At 40.2% G+C, this 23,444-nt stretch overlaps 2 protein-coding genes across 4 annotated transcripts in view; one reads left to right on the top strand and one right to left on the bottom strand.

The window, feature by feature from the left end:
- tmem116 (transmembrane protein 116) overlaps nt 1-6,097 on the top strand; it is a 44,164-nt gene extending 38,067 nt beyond the window's left edge. The window contains exon 11 of the mRNA XM_043715552.2: nt 3,307-6,097. Within this exon, the coding sequence (XP_043571487.2) occupies nt 3,307-3,483 (177 nt within the window). The 3' untranslated portion in view covers nt 3,484-6,097. The remainder of the gene's footprint in view (nt 1-3,306) is intronic.
- Nucleotides 6,098-7,219: 1,122 nt separating this feature from the next.
- Nucleotides 7,220-23,444, bottom strand: part of mapkapk5 (MAPK activated protein kinase 5) — a 70,288-nt gene continuing 54,063 nt past the window's right edge. For all 3 annotated transcript variants that reach the window (XM_043715550.2, XM_043715551.2, XM_087999959.1), the window contains 2 exons: nt 20,339-20,443; nt 7,220-7,403 (listed from right to left, as the gene is read on the bottom strand). In XM_043715550.2, coding sequence (XP_043571485.1) covers nt 7,312-7,403; nt 20,339-20,443 — 197 coding nt within the window. In that variant the 3' untranslated portion in view covers nt 7,220-7,311. The remainder of the gene's footprint in view (nt 7,404-20,338; nt 20,444-23,444) is intronic.

The following is a 23,444-nucleotide window of genomic DNA, read 5'->3' as shown; positions in this document are numbered from 1 at the left end:
CACGTCAACTATGCAGCTCCTTTCTTGGGCTCAATGTTGTTAGACATCATGGATACCCACCCAAAGAGGCTGGATATGCAGTGAGTTCATTCAGCAAACATGGGGACAATGATAGAAAAACTGCAGGCATCTTTTGGATGAGGGACCAGTTATAATATTTCTAAGTCAACGGTTGATACAAACCCTGGTGGGAATACACTTGTAAGGAGGATGCAAAGAAGCTTCAAGGGAATTTAGACAGGGTTACATGAGTGGGCAAGAACATGGAAAATGGAATGTAATGTTCATAAGCGTGAGGTTATTTACATTGGTAGAAGGCATGAAGATGCCAAGTATTTTTTCAATGGGGAGAGATTTGAAAATGTTGATGTCCAAGGGGGGACTTACGTGTGCTTGCTCATAACTCACTAGAAGCTAGCAAGCAGGTTTAACAAGCAGTTTGGAAAGTTTAACAAGCAGTGTTAGCCTTTATTGCCAGAGGATTTGAGTCAGAAGTAAGGAATTCCTGCCTCAGTTGTGTAGAACACTGGCGAGATTACACCTGGAGAATTGTGTTCTGTTCAGGTCCTCTTGTGAAGGAAAGAATGTAGTTAGGGGTATAAAGGGAGTGCAGTGGAGGTTCACCAGACTGATTCCTGGGATGTGGGACTGTCCTATGAGGAGAGATTGAGGAGACTGGGCCTTGTATTCTTTGGAGTTTAGAAGAATAAAAGGCAACCTCATAGAAATTTACAAAAATTGAAGATACAGAAAGGATGTTTCCCCAGGCTGTCGGGTCTAGAACTAGGGGACCTACTCTCAGAATAAAAGATTCAGACTGAAAATGAGGAGGAACCGCATCAGTCACAGGGTGGTAACATTTTAGAATTCTATCCCCCAGAGGACTGTGGGAGTTCAATCATTAAGTTCAAGACAGAGATTGATTGATAGATATCTAATTACTAATGAACATCACGGGATATAAGGATAGTGTGGGAACACAAGGTTGAGGTAGATGATCAGCTATAACCTAAAAGTTCAAGAGCCTATTGTTACTGCTATGTTCCTAAGTTCCAATCTTGGTCAAGACCAGTTTTAAAACAAATTGAAATCTGAAATCCCAGTCATTTACTAAATGAAACTACAAGACCATAAGAAATAGTAACAGGAGTAGACCGTTCAGCCCCTCGAGTCAGCTTCGCCATTCAAAAGGGTTATGGCTGATCCAGCATTCCTCACACCCTCTCTCCCGCCTTTTCCCTGTTACCCTTGATTTCCCTACTGATCAAGAATATCTCTCTCTCATTCTTAATTATACACAAGGACTCTGCCTGATAGCTGTCTGTGGCAAGGAATTCCAAAGATTATCAACCCTCTGAAAGAAGAAATTCCTCATTTCTGTTAAATTGGCACATTTTATTCTGAGACTGTGCCCTGTGGTTCTATACTGTCCCAGAAGGGGAAACATCCTCTCAGCTTTTAGCCTGTCAAGAGCCTTAAGAATCTATATGGCTCAATGAGATCACCCCTCATTCTTTAAGACTCCAGTGAGTAAATTCCTAACTTATTTAGTCTTTGCTCATAAAACAATACTTCCATAGTGGAGATCATCCTAGTGAACCTTCCCTGAACTGCCTTCAAATGAAATAATTCCCTAAAAAAGGGGACCAAACTGCTCACAGTACTTCAGATGTGGTCTGATCAGCACCTTGTACAGCTCCAGTAAAACGTCGCTACTGTTTTACTTCAACCCCTTTGAAATAAGGGATAATATTCTATAAGTGGAATTAAGAATCTAGCGATGACCATGAGTCCACTGTCAGAATACCCCATCTGGATCACTATTGTCCTTTAGTGAAGGAGACTGCCATCCTTACCTGGTCTGGCCTACATGGGACTCCAGCAATGTGGTTGACTCTTAACTGCCCTCTGGCAATAAATGCTGGCCCAGCCAGCAATGCCCTCATCCTGTGAATGAATAAAGAAAAAAAAATGCAAGGGTGCAGAAAAGACTTACAAGAATTTTACTGGCATTGGAGGGTTTGAGTTATAGGGGATAGGCTTGATAGGCTGGGACCTTTGTCCCTATTGTGTTGGATCTAAGGGGTGATCTTACAGAGGTTTAAAAGATCATGAGGGGCATAGATAAGGTGAATAGCAAAGGTAGTGGGAGTTCAAATCTCGAGTGTATAGGTCTAAGATGAGAGGGTAAAGAGTCAAAGGGAAGCATCCGTTTCAGGGAAAAAGAAACTAGCAATAGAAACAGATCTAAATAAAAATATGCTTTATCCATCTCATACATAACTAGGTCAGGAAAGGCTCTTGGTCTAACTGTCGTTGTTCTTGTGTAGGAAAGTGCTATAGCCAATCGACTCCTGGAGAACCCACAAACATAAGGAGATAATGACCTTTTTCTTCGTTGAAAAGTGATGTTGATTGAGAGATGATAGATCAGGAATTTAGGAAGAACTCACTTGCTCTGTATCAAATAGTGTTGTAGAATCTGATCTGGGATTGTGTAGTGATTTTCTTGTACCTAACTCGATGATCTATCTTGGCAATACTAGATGCTTAAAATAGAAAACTTCTCAAACAATAGCCCATATCCTAATGAACACAATGCTATGTTAGAAAGTATACGTGTTACTTTCAAATGAAAGCATTATCAGTATGTTTCATAAGACATCTACTGAAAACAGGACATTCATTAAAAGGAAATTCTTTATATTCCAAGTGTTTCAGAAATTAGCAACACCCTACAGGCTCAATCCTATCCATTTTGCTCAGTATCCATTGTGTGACTTCACATAGGTTCTAGATAAATGTTCTCCAACTGAAGGAAGGAAAATCAGATAGTGCTCTTTTTGCAGAATGACTGCTGTACACCTCCTGAGGTTGAAGAGTGGTATTTCCAGGTCAGGGAACCAGTTTTGTTGCGTTGCCATAGTCTTACCAGACCACAGAAGCTGCTCTCTCATTCGAGAGAGAAGCAACTGGTGGTGATTTAACCTGAGGGCCATCAAACCTCAGGCGAGGGAAAAAGTTGAGAAAGAGAGCCCTTCATGGTAACCTCAAACCAGTGATGGGAATTGAACCCATGCTATTGGCGTCACACTACTTTGTAAACCAACAAACCAGCCAACTGAGCTAAACCGATTGCAGGACAAATGCAGGACCTCGCAGATGCTACAAACAGGTTTGGGAGGAGAGATACTGCAAAAAGGGCCATGGGGAAGGAAAGAGATTGAGGGACAACTGTGTGACAATAAAAAAGAAAACAAAAACATGTTAATTTTAACATATCTTGCTGCTTTATTTTTGCTCCAGGCATTCACTGCTGCATCTCAGGGACTGCTGAACTGCATTGTGTATGGTTGGACACAGAGAACGCTCCGTTACATGAGACAAAAGGCTCGTCGTGACATTGATACACAGACTCCACTCCTCCGTTCTCAAAAGCAATCATATTCTAGCATGCACAATTCCAAAGTGATGAATGAGTAGATCATTACTCCTACTCTCTAAGGGACCTGTTGAGGGATTATAGCCAGAACTGCAATCTTGTCAGTGTCAGAGGAAACATATTTGTTAACATACAGCATTCATTCAGGAAGTCTGCATCAACCTTAATGCACTGGACAGCAGAACAAAGGAAAGGAAACAATGGTAAAGGATGTGTTGTTGCCCAAATTGTGTATTGTTGAAATCTAGGCCAGAGGCAGAATATCTGACCCTACATCTGCTCTGCAAGACTGTGTAATACAGTAGGATCTCTTTTCACCTTAGATTCGAAATTCAATCCAGACAAGGGCTTGAGTGCACCAATGGTTTAGTACCAATTTTCCCCATAGTTAGTGGTGATACTCTCCTAATTTCCATTTCAGCATTGAAATGGGGAAACCCAGTGATGTGAAACCTTGGGCATAAATCAAGATTTTGAAACTCTGATCCTGCACATCAGAATCAGCTGAAGTAGATTAGATTACTAGATTACATTAGATTACAGTGTGGAAACAGGCCATTCGGCCCAACAAGTCCACACCGACCCGCCAAATCGCAACCCACCCATACCCCTACATTTACCCCTTACCTAACACTACGGGCAATTTAGTATGGCCAATTCACCTGACCTGCACATCTTTGGACTGTGGGAGGAAACCGGAGCACCCGGAGGAAACCCACGCAGACACGGGGAGAACGTGCAAACTCCACACAGTCAGTCGCCTGAGGCGGGAATTGAAGCCGGGTCTCCGGCGCTGTGAGGCAGCAGTGCTAACCACTGTGCCACCCACAGACTTGTAGTCTTGAGTCTGCAGGAGCAATGCCTACAGAGTGCCTCTCCCCCACCCTGTACCCCTGCATAGCTTCCCTTTCAGGATTGATTCCCTTTGTGAATGCCACAATTGCCCCTCCATAAACACACTGACTGTGCACTCCACAACCTAAACATTTGCTGAGTAACTGTGCCCGCTGGTTCTTAATCACATCAGTGTGAAGTTTTTACCTATCCACTCTGCCCGAATCCTTCATCATTTTGAACAATTCTATTAAATTTCTTAATTTCTTCAAGAGTAGTCCCACTGTTCTAACATAACTGAAGCTCTTTATTCCTTCACATTCTTCTTAAAATGTGATGCCAAGTATACCATGCCTTTAACAATTCTATGTGGTGTGTGTGTACAATGCCCAACATGCAGATGCAAACTTAAAATCATTGCTGTAAATGAACAGGTACAAGTCTCAAGAGGTACAGAAGCAGTGAGATTGGGGTGCGTATGGATTATTAAAAATTGAGAGAGCAGTTAAAGATTGCAGTAATGTGGGCTTTATTACTGGGGCATAAAACACAAGAGGAATGAAGCGATGTTGAGCTTGTTACAAGACACTAGTTAGTCCTCAGCAGGAATATTGTCTAAAATTATAGGAATTCAGCACATTCTCAGAAGGATGTGACTGTGTTGATTCCATGGATGAGGAATTTCAGGTTTGAGGATACAGTAGATTGAAAAAGTTGGGGCTGTTCTTTTTGGAGCAAAGGCATCGGAGATCTGATAGACTGGGTTGGATAGAGTAGATATGGAGAAACCATAAAAGTACGCAAATGAGCAGGCATAGGCTTAAAAGTGACTTACAAAGAAAAAGCAAATGTGATATGATGTGAGAAGAAAACATTTTATGCAATGCTGGAAGTAGATTCAATGAAGACATTCAAGCAGACTTTGGATCATTATTTGGACAGAAGTAACAAGATCATAAGACACAGGAGCAGAAATTAGGCCATTCAGCCCATTGAGTCTGCTCTATGATTCAATCATGGCTGACAAGTTTCTCATCCCCATTCTCCTGCCTTCTCCCCATAAACCTTGATCCCCTTGACAATCAAGAACCTATCTATCTCAGTCTTAAATATACTCAATGACCTGACCTCCATAGCCTTCCGTGGCAGTGAATTCCATAGATTTACCACTCTCTAGTTGAAGACGTTTCTCCTTATCCCCGTTCTAAAAGGTCTTCCCTTTACTCTAAGGTTGTGCCCTCAGTTCCTAGTCTCTTCTACCAATAGAAGGCTATGGGGGAAGAGGTAATAGCTTGACAGTTAAGTAATGCTGCTCACACAAAGAGCTGATGCAGAGAAGGCCAAATGCAACTAAACTTCAATGGACTCTCATTGCCAGTATTTAATTTGATAGCTGTCACTTTAAGTGACAATGCTTCTTTCTCAGAGGACTAGTGTTCAGAGTTCCTGATTGGTCTTCCACATTGGTCTTCCCTCTGCAAACTTGAGGTCATCCAAAATTCCTTAGCGCATGTCTCAACTCCTTTAAAAGGAATACCATGACTTTGAGCTTCAAGGCCAGAACACAGCTTTGGTTCTTACACAATCTTTTTAATCAAGTGACTTGTTAGTCTGAATATACTGTGCTACATCAGAGATTGCTATACACTTTGTGCATCTAGCTAAGAGACTGGAATGATACTGACAAATATTTAGACAGGAATTACAATGTATGTTGCAAGTTAATAAATCTTAATTTTAAAATTTAAGTTAAAATGCTGTTTTGGAACTTAATGCTTTGTGTTTCAGAAATCTAAAATTAAACACCAAGGCCTTGTTAAAGGCCAAGAGTTCTGGATTTCACTCCTTGGTCAGGGTTTAAGTTGTTTAGTTTAGAAAGAGATGGGGAAAGGGATAAACAAAGTTATCTCCATTTTCATTATCGTGATTTCATAAAACAGGACATGCAGGGGAACTTTACAAATTCAGACAGGAAAGAATTCAGGGAGAAGCAACAAAATACTCAGAAGGATGATTTTGATCTTCAGCTCATTATTTTAAAGCACTTTCTGTAAAAATAAGAGTGTAGAAAGACCAAGGACCATAGAGTCATAGAGATGTACAACACGGAAACAGACCCTTCGGTCCAACTCGTCCATGCTGACCAGACATCCCAACCCAATCTAGTCACACCTACCAGCCCGCAGCCCATATCCCTCCAAACCCTTCCTATTCATATATACATCCAGATGCCTTTTAAATGTTGCAATTGTACTGGCCTCCACCACTTCCTCTGGCTGCTCATTCCACACACGCACCACCCTGTGTGTGAAAAAGTTGCCCTTAAATCTCTTTTATATCTTTCCCCTCTCACCCTAAACCTATGCCCTCTACTTCTGGAATCCCCTCATCCGAGGGAAAAGACCTTGTCTATTTACCCTATCCATTCCCCTCATGATTTTATAAACCTTTATAAGGCCACACCTCAGCCTCCAGCACTCCAGTTATTCAACTTCTCCCAATAGCTCAAATCCTCCAACCGTGGCAACATCCTTGAAAGGGTTCAGAAAAAATTTACAAGTTTGACAAATTCAAAATGAGAAAATATAAAGAATATTTCAGAGTGCAGAAACTCTTATTGATCTAATTTTCTCCATAGACAAGTCAAAACGATTTTGCATTTACACAACCAAAAGAGGAGGGGAATGAATTGCATATAATGAATCTGCATCAGGTCTCTGAAACTTTGTGTATCTTGAGAATTTCATCCCACCCAAAACCATGTGAAATGAAGACGAAATAAGATAGATAAATACTCAGGCCAATGTGAAGGAAAATAATTTGGGAAACTCCTTTCTAATTCATCTAGGCTACAAAACTAAATGAAGAATCCATGTTCTGTTTACTACTGTGGGTAAAAGGTAGCTGTCGCCAAGATGGTTCAGGCTCAAGAGAACACTGAACTTTTGTTTTTAAATTCTTTATTTAAATAAAAACCTTTTTTACATTTATCAAAGAATACTCCCAGTACATTGTAAAAACAGCAGGCACTAATGTTAGGAATCCTGTGAATTTGTTTGTTCTTCAATGACCTGTTTGACCATTTCTGCAAGTTTCAGGCGATCGACTTTATCATTGAACCGCCGCCCTGAAATGACAAAGAAACATGTTGTTAAACGCACAATCTGCAAAGAGGGAGATGCAGGGGTGTTGTCCTGCTCATTAGCTGCAGCATTACCAGGTAACTGGTTGTGTTTTGCTGAGAAGACAAATTAAGGAGTCATGTTGGAGATTTGTGTACACTCGTGTTTTAAAGGGAAGTAAATTGAGTTGGTCCTCTACATTGTGTCTGGGAAATTAATGGAAAATAAGGAAATAGCAGATAAATTGAACCTTACAACCATCTTTGCTAGTGGATGCGAGTAACATCCAATGAATAATTGTGAACCAGGAAGCCAAAGAGAGGAACTTGAAATGACTACAATCACTAAGGATCACGGAGAAAATTATTAGAACTAAAAACTGGAAGTTCATAAGTCCTGGGGGACCACATCCTAAAAGGAGTGAATACTGAAATAAATACCAAAAAAAAACAAAACAACTGAAGAGTCTGGAAATCAGAAACAAAAAAAAAGAGAAATTGCTGAAAAAACTCAGCAGGTCTGGCAGCATCTGTGGAGAGAAAAGTAGAATTCAAGTTGAGTCCAGTTACCATTCTTCAGAATTGAAGAAATGTTCTGAAGGGTCACTGGTCTGAAATGTTATGAGGATTTAAAGTCTCCACAAAAAGATATGGATGGGTTATTTGAGTGTGGGCAAATTTGAATCAGTCCATTTTGGCAGAAAGATTAGAAGAGCAATGTGATTAGAAAGGTAAATAAATGTTGTTCATATTTATGCTTATATTCCATTCTCCTCGCAATAAAAGGTTATTTTGCTACAATTACACTGCATGTTGGTGAGTCCACATCTGGAGCACCATGTACAATTTTGGTCTCCTTATTCAAAGAAAGGATACGAGTACACTAGAATTGGTTCAAAGAAAGTTCACTTGACTGATGATACCTTATTAGATAATGCCCCATCCCAGGTAAGGTTAAACAGACTGGACCTCTTTTCATGGAGATTAAGAAAAAACTTTATTGAGACATACAAGACCCTGAGAGACTTAACTGAGTGAAAGCTAAAAGGGTGTTACCACTTGGGGCAGAGACTAAAACCAGGACACATTTTAGAAATAAATATGTCTTTCATTAAAGATGGACCACAGGAGAAATATGTTGCATGGAGGTAAAATGCCTTTCGAACATGCTTTCTCAGATAGCAATGGAAACAGCCATTGAACATTTTTAAGTTACAGATAGATAGATTATTGATTAATAAGGAAAGTAGAGGTTATCAGGGTTAGGTAGGAATGTGAAGTTGAGGTATCAATCAGATCATCATGCTGAAGGAGTCAAAATTGCCTTCTGCTGCTAATTTGTATGCTGATATTGTTTGTAAAACAGAGTTTGATAATTAATAGAATGTTAAATTTCTTTGAATTTATTAGTATAATTTTCTGCTGTTAAATACAATTTCAGCAAAATGTGCCTCTGTTCCATATCTCAGAAGAAAATATGGTCCATCTAAAGCACAACATATATGAGGAGAAAGGCAGAAATGTAGAAAGGGAAAGGTTCACCAAGGCTCCATTCTTCCTGGCAGTTGGAGTGGGAGAGATCAAGGTTAGTACTAATTGAAAGGCTTTGAAACAAAACCAATGTAGAAAAAATAGCTACATTATTCAGAGTTAAATTACCAAGATTGAAATATTTAAAAAGGGTATGAAATTAATTAGATATTTCCAAGTATAATAGCAAATACAGGTAAATAAATACAAAATATTAACAAATTATCAAAGGTCAAATTTTCTGAAGATTGTATAGGACTGCCTGAAATAGCAATGGATACTTATTTGTAGAAGTACTACAGCACAGATGACCATTTGGCCCAATCTGGACCACCTCTTAAAATGAACATCATGACTTAGCCATTCTTCTGCATTTTCCCCAAACCCTGGACACAGGATGATTATTCAAATATACACAATGCCCCTTTCAATGTGTCAATTGAGTCTGCCTCCACCACACTTACAGGCAATTCATTCCAGACTTGAACCACTCATGTGAAAAAGCTTCTCACATTTGGATCTTTTGTAAATCACTTTAAACCTGAGTTGATTTCTTTGGAAGCAGGAAGAGTTTCTCCCCATCTAATCCCCTCATGATTTTAAAAACTTCTATCAGATTTTCATTTCGCCCTCTCTCAACCTATCTTCATAACTGAAATATCTCATCCCTGGAACCATTCTTGTAAATATCTTCTGGTACTCTCTTCAATTATCTCACATTCTGCCTATAGTGTGGCATCCAGAACTGTAAACAATGTCCTGCCGAGGTCTAACAAGAGTCTTATATGAGTTCAGCAACACCTTACTCTTGTACTCCAAGACCGCCCCCCCCAGTAACAAAGACAAGGATACTGTATGCTTTATTGGCTGTTCTCTCCACCTGTCCTGCCTCCTTCAATAATCCATGCACATACACACCCAGGTCCCTCTGCTCCTGCACCCCTTCAGAATTGTATATTGCCTGTCCATGTTCTTCAGATCAAAATGTATCATCTCAGACTTCTCTGCAATCATCTATCACCTATCCAGCAACTCCATCAAGTCATATGCACTGTCCTCATCAAGGCTTATATCAATTTTTGAATTGTTCCCTGTACACCAAGATCTAGATCAGTATTATATGCGTAGAAAAGCAAGGGTCCCAATACTAACCCCTGGAGAACTCTACTACAAACCTTCTTTCAACCTGAAAAATATCCGTTGACCATTACTGCTTTTCCTGACACTTCACTTTGCTATTGTCACTTCTATTCCAAGATCTGTTGCATTGCACTATGTCGAATGCCATCTGAATGTCTATGTAGACCACATCAACGGCATTACTGTCATCAACCTTCCTGTTGACTGTTTTAAAAAACAACAGCAAGTTAATTAAACACAATTTCCTCTTTAGAAATGCACGGTGGCTCTTTCTAGTCAACCCAGCCTCTCTCACGTGACTACTGAATCAATCCCAAATAATTCTTTACAGAAGTTTCCCTGCCACTGAGGTTATAAACTGATTGGTCTGTCATTGCTGGCTCTTCCATACAATCCTTTTGAAGGAGGGTGTAATATTTGCAATTCTCCAGTCTCTGGCACATCCAAGTCTAGGGAAGAAAGGAAGATTGTGGCCAGTGCTCCTACAATTTCCACTCACTTCCATCACTATCACTGGTTTTATTTCATTCAGTCTAGATGCCTGGTCAACTTTAAGTATCACCAGTCTATCGACACTTCTTCCTAATCAATTTTGAATCCTTTTAGTAACAGATTCCTCCTCTGTCACCATGGCCTCTGTTGCATCTACTGCCATAGGAAGACAGATGCAAAACACATTTGATACCTCAGCTGCGCCCCCTTCCTCCATGTGTAAATCCCCTCCTTGGTCCCTAATTGGCCCAACTCTTCCTTTTACCACTTTTTAAAAAATACTTATGTACTGATTGAAGACTTTGGGATTCCCCTTTATTGGCTGCAAGTATTTCTCATAAATCCACTTTTGCTTCTCCCATACATTCTAAAGTTGAACCATACTGGAGTCGAAATGTTAAATTTTCTCTGTCCATTGATGCTGCCAGATCTGCTCAGTTTTTCCAGTATTTACAGTGTTTATTTCAGATTTCTGCAGTATTTCACTTTCATCTCCCCTCTGAACATTTGTGTTCTTTTCGATTCTCAATTGTATTGTCGACCTGACACCTCTCATAAGCACTCTTTTGTCTCAATTTCTCTCTCTCTTCTCATCCAGAGTACTCAGATTTGTTTGTCTTACCATTCTCTCTTGAAGGAATGTACCTTGACTGTTCGGGAACCATGACCTCTTTGAAGGCAGCTTATTGCTCAGTTACCTTTATCTGCAATCTTTCAATCCAGTCTATCCTGCCCAGTTCCATTGTCCTCATATTTATTTTTCTTACTCTGGATTGACGGTTGTCATTCTCCTCCATTATCCTAAACCTGAAGATACAAAGATCACCATCTCCCAAATGATCCCCACTGGCACTTAGTCCACTTCATTTCTATCCTTCCTCATTGGACTAGATATATACTGCTGAAGGAAATTCTGGTTAATACAATCTAAGAGCATCAATATTGCAGCCTTTACTTGTGTAATTAAAGTCCTCATTATAACTACTCAATAATGTTGCAATCTCTAATTTCCCTGATTTGTTCCTTGAAATCTTTCCCACTCTTCAATGGTTTATAGACTACATGGAGTAATGTAATTGCACACATTTTGTCCTTGACTCTAGCCAAACTGTTTTTGAACCCTCTGAGACATTGTCTTTCTCCAGCTTTGCAAAGCTTTCCTTAATTAATACTACAACCCTCCTCCTTTCCTTTGTTTTTAGCTTTTCTGAACACAGTGTACCTATAAACATTTCACACTAATTTTGTCCTTCCTTAATCAGGTCTCTGTTAATTGCCTCTTGGCAGTGTGCACCTTCCCAGTCTTATTTCCTGTACTCCATGCAATCACATACACACACTTCATTACATTCTCCTCATTCCAACTTCACCTAACTTTCTACACTCTATACAAGTACTATCTAAATCTCCATGTATTTTGTAAATCCTGGTATGGCACTTTTGTCGTGTGACTTTAATGTTACTAGGAAATGGTTTGTACTATTTGCTGAATATAGGCAGTTGCCCATGAAAAGGTGTGCACTGTATGAGTTGTAGGGCTTTAAATGTCGCTTTGCTAGCTTCACTCATCATAACAATTTTATTTCAGTTAACTCATCAAATAAGGCAGTCTTGGTTTTTAGTAGTAATGTAATAATTACTTGCAGTAATGTACACTATATTTAAAATAACAATTTCAGTGAAAACTACAACTTGTTTCTAATGCAAATCCTAAAAGTTTAACTTTGGTTACCAATTTTAATAAGAGTGGAAGTAAGATTTCATTATTTTCCCAATCAAATCTTTTCAGTTAATCATGTTCCCTAGATAATAATATTAGCAAATTTTAATATTTACTCCTAAATATGGTAAACAAGGAGAACCTAAGAAATAGGAGTAGGAACAGGAGGAAGCCACATAGCCTAAGCTAGCTCCATTTCACAATAAGATTACAGCTGATATCTGACCTCAAATCCTGGATTCCTATATCACTTAATTTCAAAAGTTTAAGAGTAAGCATCCACAGTCCTCTGCAGTAAAATATTCCAAAAATAATCACTTCAGTTTAAAACCATTGACTTCTCATCCGAAGACTATGACCCTAGTTTAGATTATGAGCAAGTAAATAAGTTTTAGTATTAACCTTGTGAAGCCCCATTCCAGAATCTAGTACATACTTCCATGATGTCCTTTTTTATTTTTCTAAATTCAACAGTATAGGTCCATTCGCTCAACTTCGGATAACTCACATATCCCAGAAACATTCAGTGAAACTTCATCATGTTAATGCAAAGTGGATTGCAGATAGATAGGATAGTGAAGGTGTTTGGCATGCTTTCCTTTATTGGTCAGAACGTAGAGTGTAGGAGTTGGGAGGTCATGTAGCAGCTGTACCGAACACTGGTTAGGCCGCTTTTGGAATAGTGTGCACAATTCTGGTCTCCCCCCTGTAGGAAGAATGTTGTGAAACTTGAAAGGATCAGAAAAGATTTACAAGGATGTTGCCAGGATTGGAGGATTTGAGCTATACGGAGAGGCTAAATAGACTGGAGTTGTTTTTCCTGAGCGTCAAAGGCTGAGGGGTAACCTTATAGAGTTTATAAAATCATGAGGGGCATGGATAGGGTAACTAAACAAGGTCTTTTCCCTGGGGTAGGGAAAGTTCAGAACTAGAGGATGTAGGTTTAGGGAGAGAGGGGAAAAATTTAAAGGGGACCTAAGGGGCAACATTTTTCAAACAAAGGGTGGTGCATGTATGGAATGAGCTGCTAGAGGAAGTGGTGGAGGCTGGTACAATTACAACATTTAAAAAGACATCTGGATGGGTATATGAATAGAAAAGGTTTAGAATGATACGGGCCAAGTGCTGGCAAATGGGACTGGTCGGCAAGGACGAGTTGGACTGAAGTGTCTGTTTCTGCATTGTACATCTCTATAACTCTAATTAGATCATTCCTTAGATAGACATCTAAACTGCGCACAGCACACTAGTCTCACCAAAACCCCACATAACTGTGACAAAAATTTCAAAAAAAGTTAAGAAACCAAATTACTGTTATACTACTCCAAGCTGTTTGCAATAAAGGTTAACATGCCATTTACTTTTATTGCTGTACCCTGCATGCAAAATTTGAATTTCTTTGTACAAGGTCACCCAAGCTCACTCAACATTTAAAACTTTCTTACCATTTAAAGAATATTCTGATCAATTCTTCTTCCTACCAAAATGAATAACCTCACATTTCCCCACATTATTCTTCATCTGTCATGTTATTTCCTCATCTACTCTAACATACTTCCTGCTCATGATACAAATGACATTACAATCAGAGCAATATTTATTTACATCTGTTGTGTTATTGCTCTTTGAACATCATCGCTACACAAAACTTTAAAGCAAGAGCCTTAATCTTAGAATTAGAAGAACAGAAGGAGACTGTTTAGCCCATTGCGTTTGTACAGACTAAAATGAACCAAAGGCCATAGGCCAATCTCCATGTCTTTTCTCCATCTCTTTCATTTTTCTCAAAATGTTTAATTTTTATCTGAAAGTCATACTGGGTTCTGTTTCCATCAATTGAAACTTGTGGTGCTGTAAAAGCACAGCCAGTTAGGCAGCATCCAAGGAGCAAGAAGTCTTGACGTTTCGAGCATAAGTTCTTTGTCAGGAATGAGGGGGTGTGCCCTCATTCCTGATGAAGAGTTTATGCTCGAAACGTCGACTCTACTTGCTCCTCAGATGCTGCCTGACCGGCTGTGCTTTTCCAGCACCACACATTTCGACTCTGCTCTCCAGCATCTGCAGTCCTCACTTTCTCTCTCTGTTTCCATCAATGTTTATTGTGGGAAGTTCAATGCCCTAATACCATTCTAAAACAAAACACAAATTTTCACTTTATTCTTTTGCTGACCTTAAACCTATGTTCTCTAATTACTTGCAAACTTTTTATTGACAATAGTTTAATTTTAAACACTACCAAATCTTCCCATAACATTCTTGCGCAGAAAAAAGAAACTCCAGTTTCTCATCGGATTCTCATCTTAATCAATTGTTCCGCACCATCTCCACACAGCATTCTAACTGCAGCTCAACCAACAATTTGAACAGATTTAGCATTACCTCTTTGCTCTTGCAGTCTATGCCACAATTTATAAATCCTAGGGTGGTGCCAGAGAGCATTTAACTCCTTGAATATGCAACTGTTTTTTTTGAAGAGCAATCTAGCTCTTCAAAGTTCATTGTCAAATTACTAAAATGAACTTTGCATTCCAGATTTATTAGTGGATGGAATTTAAGTTCCACCAGCTACGGTCATATTTGAACTCTAATCTCTAGAGTCCCTGGTTATGAGTTCACTATATCACTTCCAACCTTGTAATAAAAAATTGTGTATTTTTTCTGCCTTTGTGTGGAGCCTCAGAAAATGGGGGGAGATACTAAACGAGTATTTTGCCTCAGTATTTGCTGTGGAAAAGGACATGAAAGATATAGGATGTAGGGAAATAGACGATGACAGCTTGCAAAATGTCCATATTACAGAGGAGGAAGTGCTGGATGGCGTGAAATGCATATAAAGGTGGATAAATCCCCAGGACCTGATCAGGTGTACCCTAGAACTCTGTGGGCAGCTAGGGAAGTGATTGCTGGACCTCTTGTTGAGATATTCGTAACATTGATAATCACAGGTGAGGTGCTGGAAGACTGGAGGTTGGCTAACGTGGTGCCACTGTTTAAGAAAGGTGGTAAGGACAAGCCAAGGAACTACAGACCAGTGAACCTGACATCGGTGGTGGGCAAGTTCTTGGAGGGATTCCTGAGGGACAGGATGTACATGTATTTGGAAAGGCAAGGACAGATTAGGGATTGTCAACATGGCTTTGTGTGTGGGAAATCATGTCTCACAAACTTGATTGAGTTTTTTGAAGAAGTAACAAAGAGGATTGATGATGGCAGAGTGGTAGATGTGATCTACATGGACTTCAGTAAAGCGTTTGACAATGTACCCCATGGGAGACTGATTTGCAAGGTTAGATCTCATGGAATACAGGGAGAACTAGCCATTTGGATACAGAACTGGCTCAAAGGTAGAAGATAGAGGGTGTTGGTGGAGGGTTGTTTTTCAGACTGAAGGCCTGTGACCAGTGGATTGGTGTTAGGTCCACTACCTTTTGCCATTTATATAAATTATTTGGATGTAAGCATAAGCGGTATAGTTGGTAAATTTGCAGATGACACCAAAATTGGAGGCATAGTGGACAGCGAAGAACGTTACCTTAGATTACAACGAGATCTTGATCAGATGGGCCAACGGGCTGAGAAGTGGCAGATGTAGTTTAATTCGATAAATGCGAGGTGCTGCATTTTGGGGAAGCAAATCTTAGCAGGACTTATACACTTAATGGTGAGGTCCTCAGGAGTGCTGCTGAGCAAAGGGACTTTGGAGTGCAGGTTCATAGCTCCTTGAAAGTGGAGTCGCAGGTAGATAGGATAGCGAAGAAGGCATTTGGTATGCTTGCCTTTAATGGTCAGAGTACTGAGTACAGGAGTTTGGAGGTCATGTTGTGGCTGTACAGGACATTGGTTAGGCCACTGTTGGAATATTACATGCAATTCTGGTCTCCTTCCTATCGGAAAGATGTTGTGAAACGTGAAAGGGTTCAGAAAAGATTTACAAGGATGTTGCCAGGGTTGGAGGATTTGAGCTATAGGGAGAGGAGGAACAAACTGGGGCTGTTTTCCCTGGAGCGTCGGAGGCTGAGGAGTGACCTTATAGAGGTTCACAAAATATTTGGGGGCATGGATAGGATACATAGACACGGTCTTCTCCCTGGGGTAGCAGAGTGCAGAACTAGAAGGCATAGTTTTAGGGTGAGAGGGGAAGATGTAAAAGAGACCTAAGGGACAACATTTTCACACAGAGGGTGGTACGTGTATGGAATAAGCTGCTTGAGGAAGTGGTGGAGGCTAGAACAACTGCAACATTTAAAAGGCATTTGGATGGGTATATGATTAGGAAGGATTTGGAGGGATATGGGCAGGGTGCTGGCAGGTGGGATTAGATTGGGTTGGGATATCTGGTCGGCATGGACAGGTTGGACCGAAGGGTCTGTTTCCATGCTGTACATCCTAATGACTATGACTCTTTAGTTTGAGTGTTCATGCCTTTGCATTTATGTTGGTTTAACTGGTAACAGTACTCAGTACTCACAATAATGGACCAGTGAAAATAATCTATACCAGCAGCACACTCAAACTAGTTCCTAGGTTGAAAGATAGAAAAGCAGAATGTGTGTCTAAGGTTAAAACTTGGTATATATTGATATTCAGAGACACTTTGGTGCACTTGTACATGGAACACGACGTTTGCATGCAGGTACAGCTAGCAATTAAGAAAGTAATTCACGTTGAACGTTATTGCAAGTAGATTGGAGTATAACTATGAAAAGGTATTTCTATAATTGTACAGAGCTTTGGTGCAGCCATACCTGTGTGCAATTTTGATTTTCATATTTAAGAAAATACATACTTATGCAAGGTTCACCAGAATAGTCTTTTAGAAGACTCTCTTATGATGAGAGACTGACTAAATAGGCTGAACTCTATTCTCTGTAGTTAACAAGGATGTGAGATAGTTCTTATTGAAACAGTGAAGATTAAGAAGGAGATGGACATTAGGAGCTTGATTCGCCTGCTTGAGTGATTTAGAACAAGGGGACAGGATAAGGGGTATTCATCCCAAAATCATTTAGTACCAAGATGAGAAGTTTCTACCCTCAAAGGGTTGTGAATCTTTGGGGTTCTCTATTCTAGATCTTGCGTACGAGACCATTTCAAAGTTTACGGATAATACAAAATGTGGAAACACTCAACAGTGAGGAGAACACATTGTAGAATTTCAAAAAAGGATGCAGGAGTGGGCAGATAGGTGGCAGATGAAATTCAATACAGAAAAGTCTGAGGCAATGCATTTTGGTACACACACCATTGAGGTGACAGGGCAAATGGAAAGAGCAGTAAATAAAGCATACAGTATCCTAGACTTTATTAACAGGGGCAGAGATCACAAGAGCTCCGTGGTGATGTTGAACTTGAATAATACAGGTGTTAGGTTTCAGCAGGAGTAGTGTGTAGAGCGCTGGGTGCCAGAACCTAGGAGAGATGTGAACACATTGCAGAAAGTGCAGAAGAGATCTACAAGAATGGTTCCAGGGATATGAAACCTTAGTAATGAATGTAGTCCCAGCCTCTCCAGTTGCTGGACAGGGTAGACAGTGAGAAACTGTGCAGAGAAAGTACAGATTTAAATTGATATGCAAAAGAAGCAAATATATGGTGCAAGAAAAGCTTTTTCCAAAAAGTGGTCTCAGTTTGGAACACACTGCCTTGAAGCATGGTGGAGGTAGGTTCATTGAGGCATTCAAAAAGGCATTGGGTTACTATTGAAACACAAGGCAGGAGAATAGCACTAAATCATGATGCATTTGGAGAGCTGGTGTAGACACGATGGGCTGAATAGCCTCCTTCTGAACCATAATACTTAGGTGATACTGTGAACATGGACTGAAAGTTTTGATCATCATGAACTCCACCACCACCACCACCACGCTAAAACTCAATTTGACAATTTCCATTTAAGAAACAGATATATGCTCCCATTTCATTGTTGCCTCTCTACCAGGCTGTTGCTCTGACTGAACTGCATTCCTTCACTACTCTATTCAAGAGGTCATTCTTCATATAAAGAACCTAGTTTTCAATCCCAGATCATTTGACTTTGCAGCACATCATAGTCAAGTTTGATTCTATTTTCATCCGATATTCACATGCACAAGTTTTAATACAGATTAATTACCGGCAATCAGGACTGCAAACTTTGACTGATTCATTTGTTTAAATCCTACAAGACTCAATGATATTGAAAATGACTCCAGTAACCTATGCTGCGCTCTCAGTTGAAATCAGTTAACTTATTAGAAGTGATGGATCGAACCAGAGAGCCTCGGTGTCTGTACGGCTCAGTACCCCAGTGCAGCACACTTACCAATTGAGTAGGTGGGGAAGCTCATCCATAACTTGTCAACTGAAATCTCCAATTGTCCAGGGTTGATTCAGGCTGGTATGAACAAGCAATCCAAATCAGGTGTCAATTTTTTCATAGGCAAACTTAAATTCCTCACGCCTCCTCTTGGCAACATGCTCAGACTGTCCCAGTAAAACCTTGGTGTCCTGTTGGATCCAGAGGTCAGCCTCAAATCCCAAAACTTACCCATCACCAAGATCACTTGTCTCATCTCAGCAACAGCGCTCAAAACTGACATTTCCTTTTTCTCTTTTCCACTGACATTCTTATCCATGCTTCTGTCAATATTGGATGGGATTTGCTGGATTACACCCGACCGAAAAAATTCATTGTTTCAGGTCAGCTGCCCATATCTTATACAAAGGCAGAATATGCTGAATACTAGACATCTGAATAAAACAGAAAATTCTGGAGAAAAAGGCAGATCTAAAGAGCGCAAAACAGAGCGAACATTTCAGGCTGTTGTCACAGAGCTGAAACAATCCAAAAGCTGCTCTCCACAAATGTTGTTAACCTGCTGAGTATTTCAAGCAATTCCTGTTTATATCACATATTATTTTGCATTATATCTTATTCACATTCACCTATCTTCACAGGCCTGTACTTGCTGCTCCCTATACAACGCATTCATTTTAAAATCTTCATTCTGAAATCCTTCCTATGTCTCAACCCATCCTAGCTCTGTAGCCTCTTCCAGTCTGCATCTTTTTGGTCCTCCAACACTCTTCATCTGTACATTTCCCCCTTCCCATCACCACAGAACATTTCCTTAGCCTTGCTGTCTGGAATTCTCTCTCATTGAGCATATGAGAGACTGAGACAGATAGGTTCAAGTATCAAGGGGCTCAAGGGTTATGGGGAGAATGGGGTTGAGAAACTTGTTGGCCATGATTGAATGGCAGAGCAGACTTGATGGGTTGAATAGCCTAATTTCTGCTCCTATGTCTGTCTGATGGTCTCTATTAAATTGTGCCCGTCCCTATGCTCTCTCTCTCTCGACATTTTTCAAACCCCTCAAAGTCTTTCTTTTCGACTACCTCTCCAAACTCTTTACATAGGAGTAGATTCTCATTTATGCCCAATATCTCTCATCCCTCCTTTGCAATGTACATGATAAATTTTACAATAAAGATGCTATGTAAATGCAAGGTTTTAGTTGAAAATGCATTCTGGCCCCCAACTGTGTCGTCAGAATTGAACAATTAAAGATAAAATGTTAGCTAGTGCATTGGCACAACTAAAGATTTCGTATGTTAGTCGGAGCATGTTACTTGGCATCCTTTCCTGTAGCTGAGTGTTTTTTTGGATCAATGTGTACTTCAATAGAATTGGCTCCCTCCGGTTGTATATTCTAGCTAAAATAATGCTTCCATTCCAAGTTGAAGTGTTAATGTTTCATGACTAATCTTACAAGATGCACTCAAAGATCAGGATCAGGAAAGAATTCTCATGCAAATCAATGGACACAAAGACCTCAATATCCCTGAATTATATGCATGCAAGCAGTGGGTACAAAACACTATACATAAATTTGATCATTAGAAACTGGAAATGCAGTGGGTAATTTCCCAGTCACCAAGGCAAGCTGCAGAATGGTGTACACATTGAAAGGTGAAGATTCCTCTTCCGAGCGTCTCTTGGATAAGATCCAGGGCAGTGTTTTGAATAGGCTCGGCTAAAATAAAAATTTGCATGACAATCCAGCTGCTGTTCTCTCACCATTCCAGCTGAGGCTCTGCAGCATGTCACGAAGACATTTACAGTCTTTATTGTACTTCCAAGCCTCCTGCATCACCTCGTTCAACTTCTCATCTTCATTCTCTCCTATCAAAACAATTAAACATTGAACATGTGCATGTGACAATATTGCAATTTTCTTTCAAATCTTATTTGTTTCACCCTGCAACTCCCCCCAAAAAAAAATTCCCTCAGCTGGGAGGATAGATGTAGGCACTGTATAGATCTCTGCCAGCACAATTCTTAAAATTGCCAGTAACACCAACTCCAGATTGGTGGCTCTCATACAGCAAATAACAAACTAAAATTCCTTACAAACAGCAAGGAGAATAGTATTATTCAAACTGGTGATTAATATCAATAAATCTGACAACTTTAACTTGTGGGCACTGTTGGCTACACAAAACAGTGTCAGGAATCAACAGCACTAGCAATGATTTAATACAACGTAATGACGGCTTTGACATACTGGCTAGGCAGATGAGTACCACAATTTCCTGGGAAAAAAGGAACTTTACATTATACCAAACAAAGAACAAATAACTGCACATGATGGAAATCTGAAACAGAAACAGAAATTGTTGGACAAACTTAGCTGGAGAAAATACAGTCAATATTTCAGGTCCAGTGACCCTTCTTCAGAACCCACCTAGCTAATGGCAGGTGTTGAGTGTGCATTACACTTATACTGAATTCCTCAATATTTCTACATATTGGTGGGGAGCCAGGGAGAAACAAAAATACTGATCTGTCAACTTGCCTTCAAGCTGAAATCATGGAATATTGTTTATTATAAGAGAAAAACAAACTTTTGAATATCCTAGAAACATTACCATCCTCGGACAAGGCAAACAAAGACATGCACAAGAATTCCTAGAAACATGGCATTCCAACCGGAATTCTTATCAACAAACACATCCAGTTAGATCCCACCTACCACCCCCTGAGAAAAGGAACCGGAAGTGACTTCTCCACAGCAAGTGATATCACCAACCCTAAGAAACCCAAACATATAAATAGAAAGCAGGAATTTTCAGCATTGCTTCACCTGAGGCCCACTGAAGATGTTACCTAGTAGGGTAACGAAATGTCTGGAAATGAACCTTCCAGCTCAGCGAGCAAAACCTCAACCTGAGCTACAAATCTTCTCAAAACATTACTTGGGCTAGCCATCTCTAGGATGCAAGAGGGAGCACTTCATCTGGCAGGCACAAGTGCATCTACTGCAGGCCAAGGGACAGCTAACTCAAAATTCTCCACCAGGTGTCTCTTATTCCATGGATTTTACTCTAATGAGGTCAGATTAAACACAGGCAGGGTCGAAGTCTTAAAATCACGTTCCAACACATAATAGCCCTATTCTCATCATGGGCCTTGTTCGGCAGGAACTTGAGAGGGTATCAAAATCATTATCAGCTTTAAACAGTGCAAATGATTCTACAGTACACTTTTCAAATAAGATCATTAAGATCTCCAGTGTCCTAGTCAAGATGCAATCCTCAATCAAAACTACCGAAACAGATAAACTAATAGTTGAGCTCACTGAACACAGCAAAGCAAAAACGCAAATTGGTTGCAGTGGTTACCTAAGAAAGGATAGCCTACACTTCAGTATCTGTGAAGCTTTTTGAGATGTTCTAAGAGCAAAAAAAGGTGCCAAACAAACAAGTCTCTCTCCCTCTCTCTCTCATCACCCTACAACATATAATCCCCCACACGTTCAGCCGACTGTCTGCAAAGTAAGGAATTCCTAGGGTGAAAGGCAAGGCTGGTATGTATACGAAGAAGTGTTGGATGACTAGAGAAATTGAGTTTTTTTTTTGTTAAGAACAAGAAGGAAGCAAATGTCAGGTACTGACAGCAGAGATCAAGTAAATCCTTACAAGAATATAAGAGTACACTTGAGATGGAAATCAGGAGGACAAAAAGGGGACATGAGATAGCTTTGACAAATAAGGTTAAGGAGAATCCAAACAGATTTTATAAATACATGAAGGACAAAAGGGCAACTAGGGAGAGAATAGGACCCCTCAAAGATGAGCAAGGCATCTTACGTGTGGAACCACAGAAGATGGGGGAAGATACTAAATGAGTATTTTGCATCAATGTTTGCAGTGAAGGAGAACATGGAAGATATAGAAGGTGTGGAAATAGATGGTGACAGCTGGAAAAATGTCCATATTACAGAGGTGGTGTTGCTGGATGTCTTTAAGGTGGACAAATCTCCAGGACCTGATCAGGTGAACCCTAGAAGCTAGGGAAGTGATTGCTAGGCCCCTTGCTGAGATATTTGGATCATCATTAGTCACAGGTGAGGTGCTGGAAGACTGGAGATTGGCTGACAAGATTTAAGAAAGGTGGTAAAGAAGGCCAGGGAACTATGGACTAGTGAGCCTGACATCAGAGGTGGGCACACTTGTTGGAGGGAATCCTGAGGGACAGGATTTGAATGCATTTGGAAAGGCAAGGACTGATTAGGGATAGTCAACATGGATTTGTGCATATGAAATCAAGTTCATAAACCATGATTGAGTTTTTTGAAGTAACAAAGACAATTGATGAGGGCAGAACGATGGACATGACGTATATGGACTTCAGTAAGGCGTTCGACAAGGTTCCTCATGGTAGACTGGTTAGCAAGGTTAAATCTCATGGAATACAAGGAGAACGAGCCATTTGGATACAGAACTGGCTTGAAGGCAGAAGACAGAGGGTGGTAGTGGAGGGTTGGCTTTCATAATGGAGATCTGTTATTTATAAAAATGATTTAGATGTGAACATAGGAAGTATAGTTAGTACGTTTGCAGATGACACCAAAATTGGAGGTGTAGTGGGCAGTGAAGAAGGATACCTCAGAGTGCAATGGAATCTTGATCAGATTGGCCAATGGGCCGAGGAGTGGCAGATGGAGTTTAATTTAGACAAATGTGAGGTGCTGCATTTTGGAAAGGCAAACCAGGGCAGAACTTACACACTTAATGGTAGGGTTCTGGGGTGTATTGCTGATCAATGAGACGTTGGAGTGCAGGTTCACAGTTCCTTGAAAATTGAGTTGCAGGTTAATTAGGATAGGTGAAAATGGCACTGG

Source organism: Chiloscyllium plagiosum, unplaced genomic scaffold, assembly GCF_037043375.1.
Source record: "Chiloscyllium plagiosum isolate Xiang-an unplaced genomic scaffold, Cpla_swu_hap1 HiC_scaffold_24, whole genome shotgun sequence".
NCBI lineage: Eukaryota > Metazoa > Chordata > Chondrichthyes > Orectolobiformes > Hemiscylliidae > Chiloscyllium > Chiloscyllium plagiosum.
This window is presented reverse-complemented; position numbering and strand designations above follow the sequence as displayed.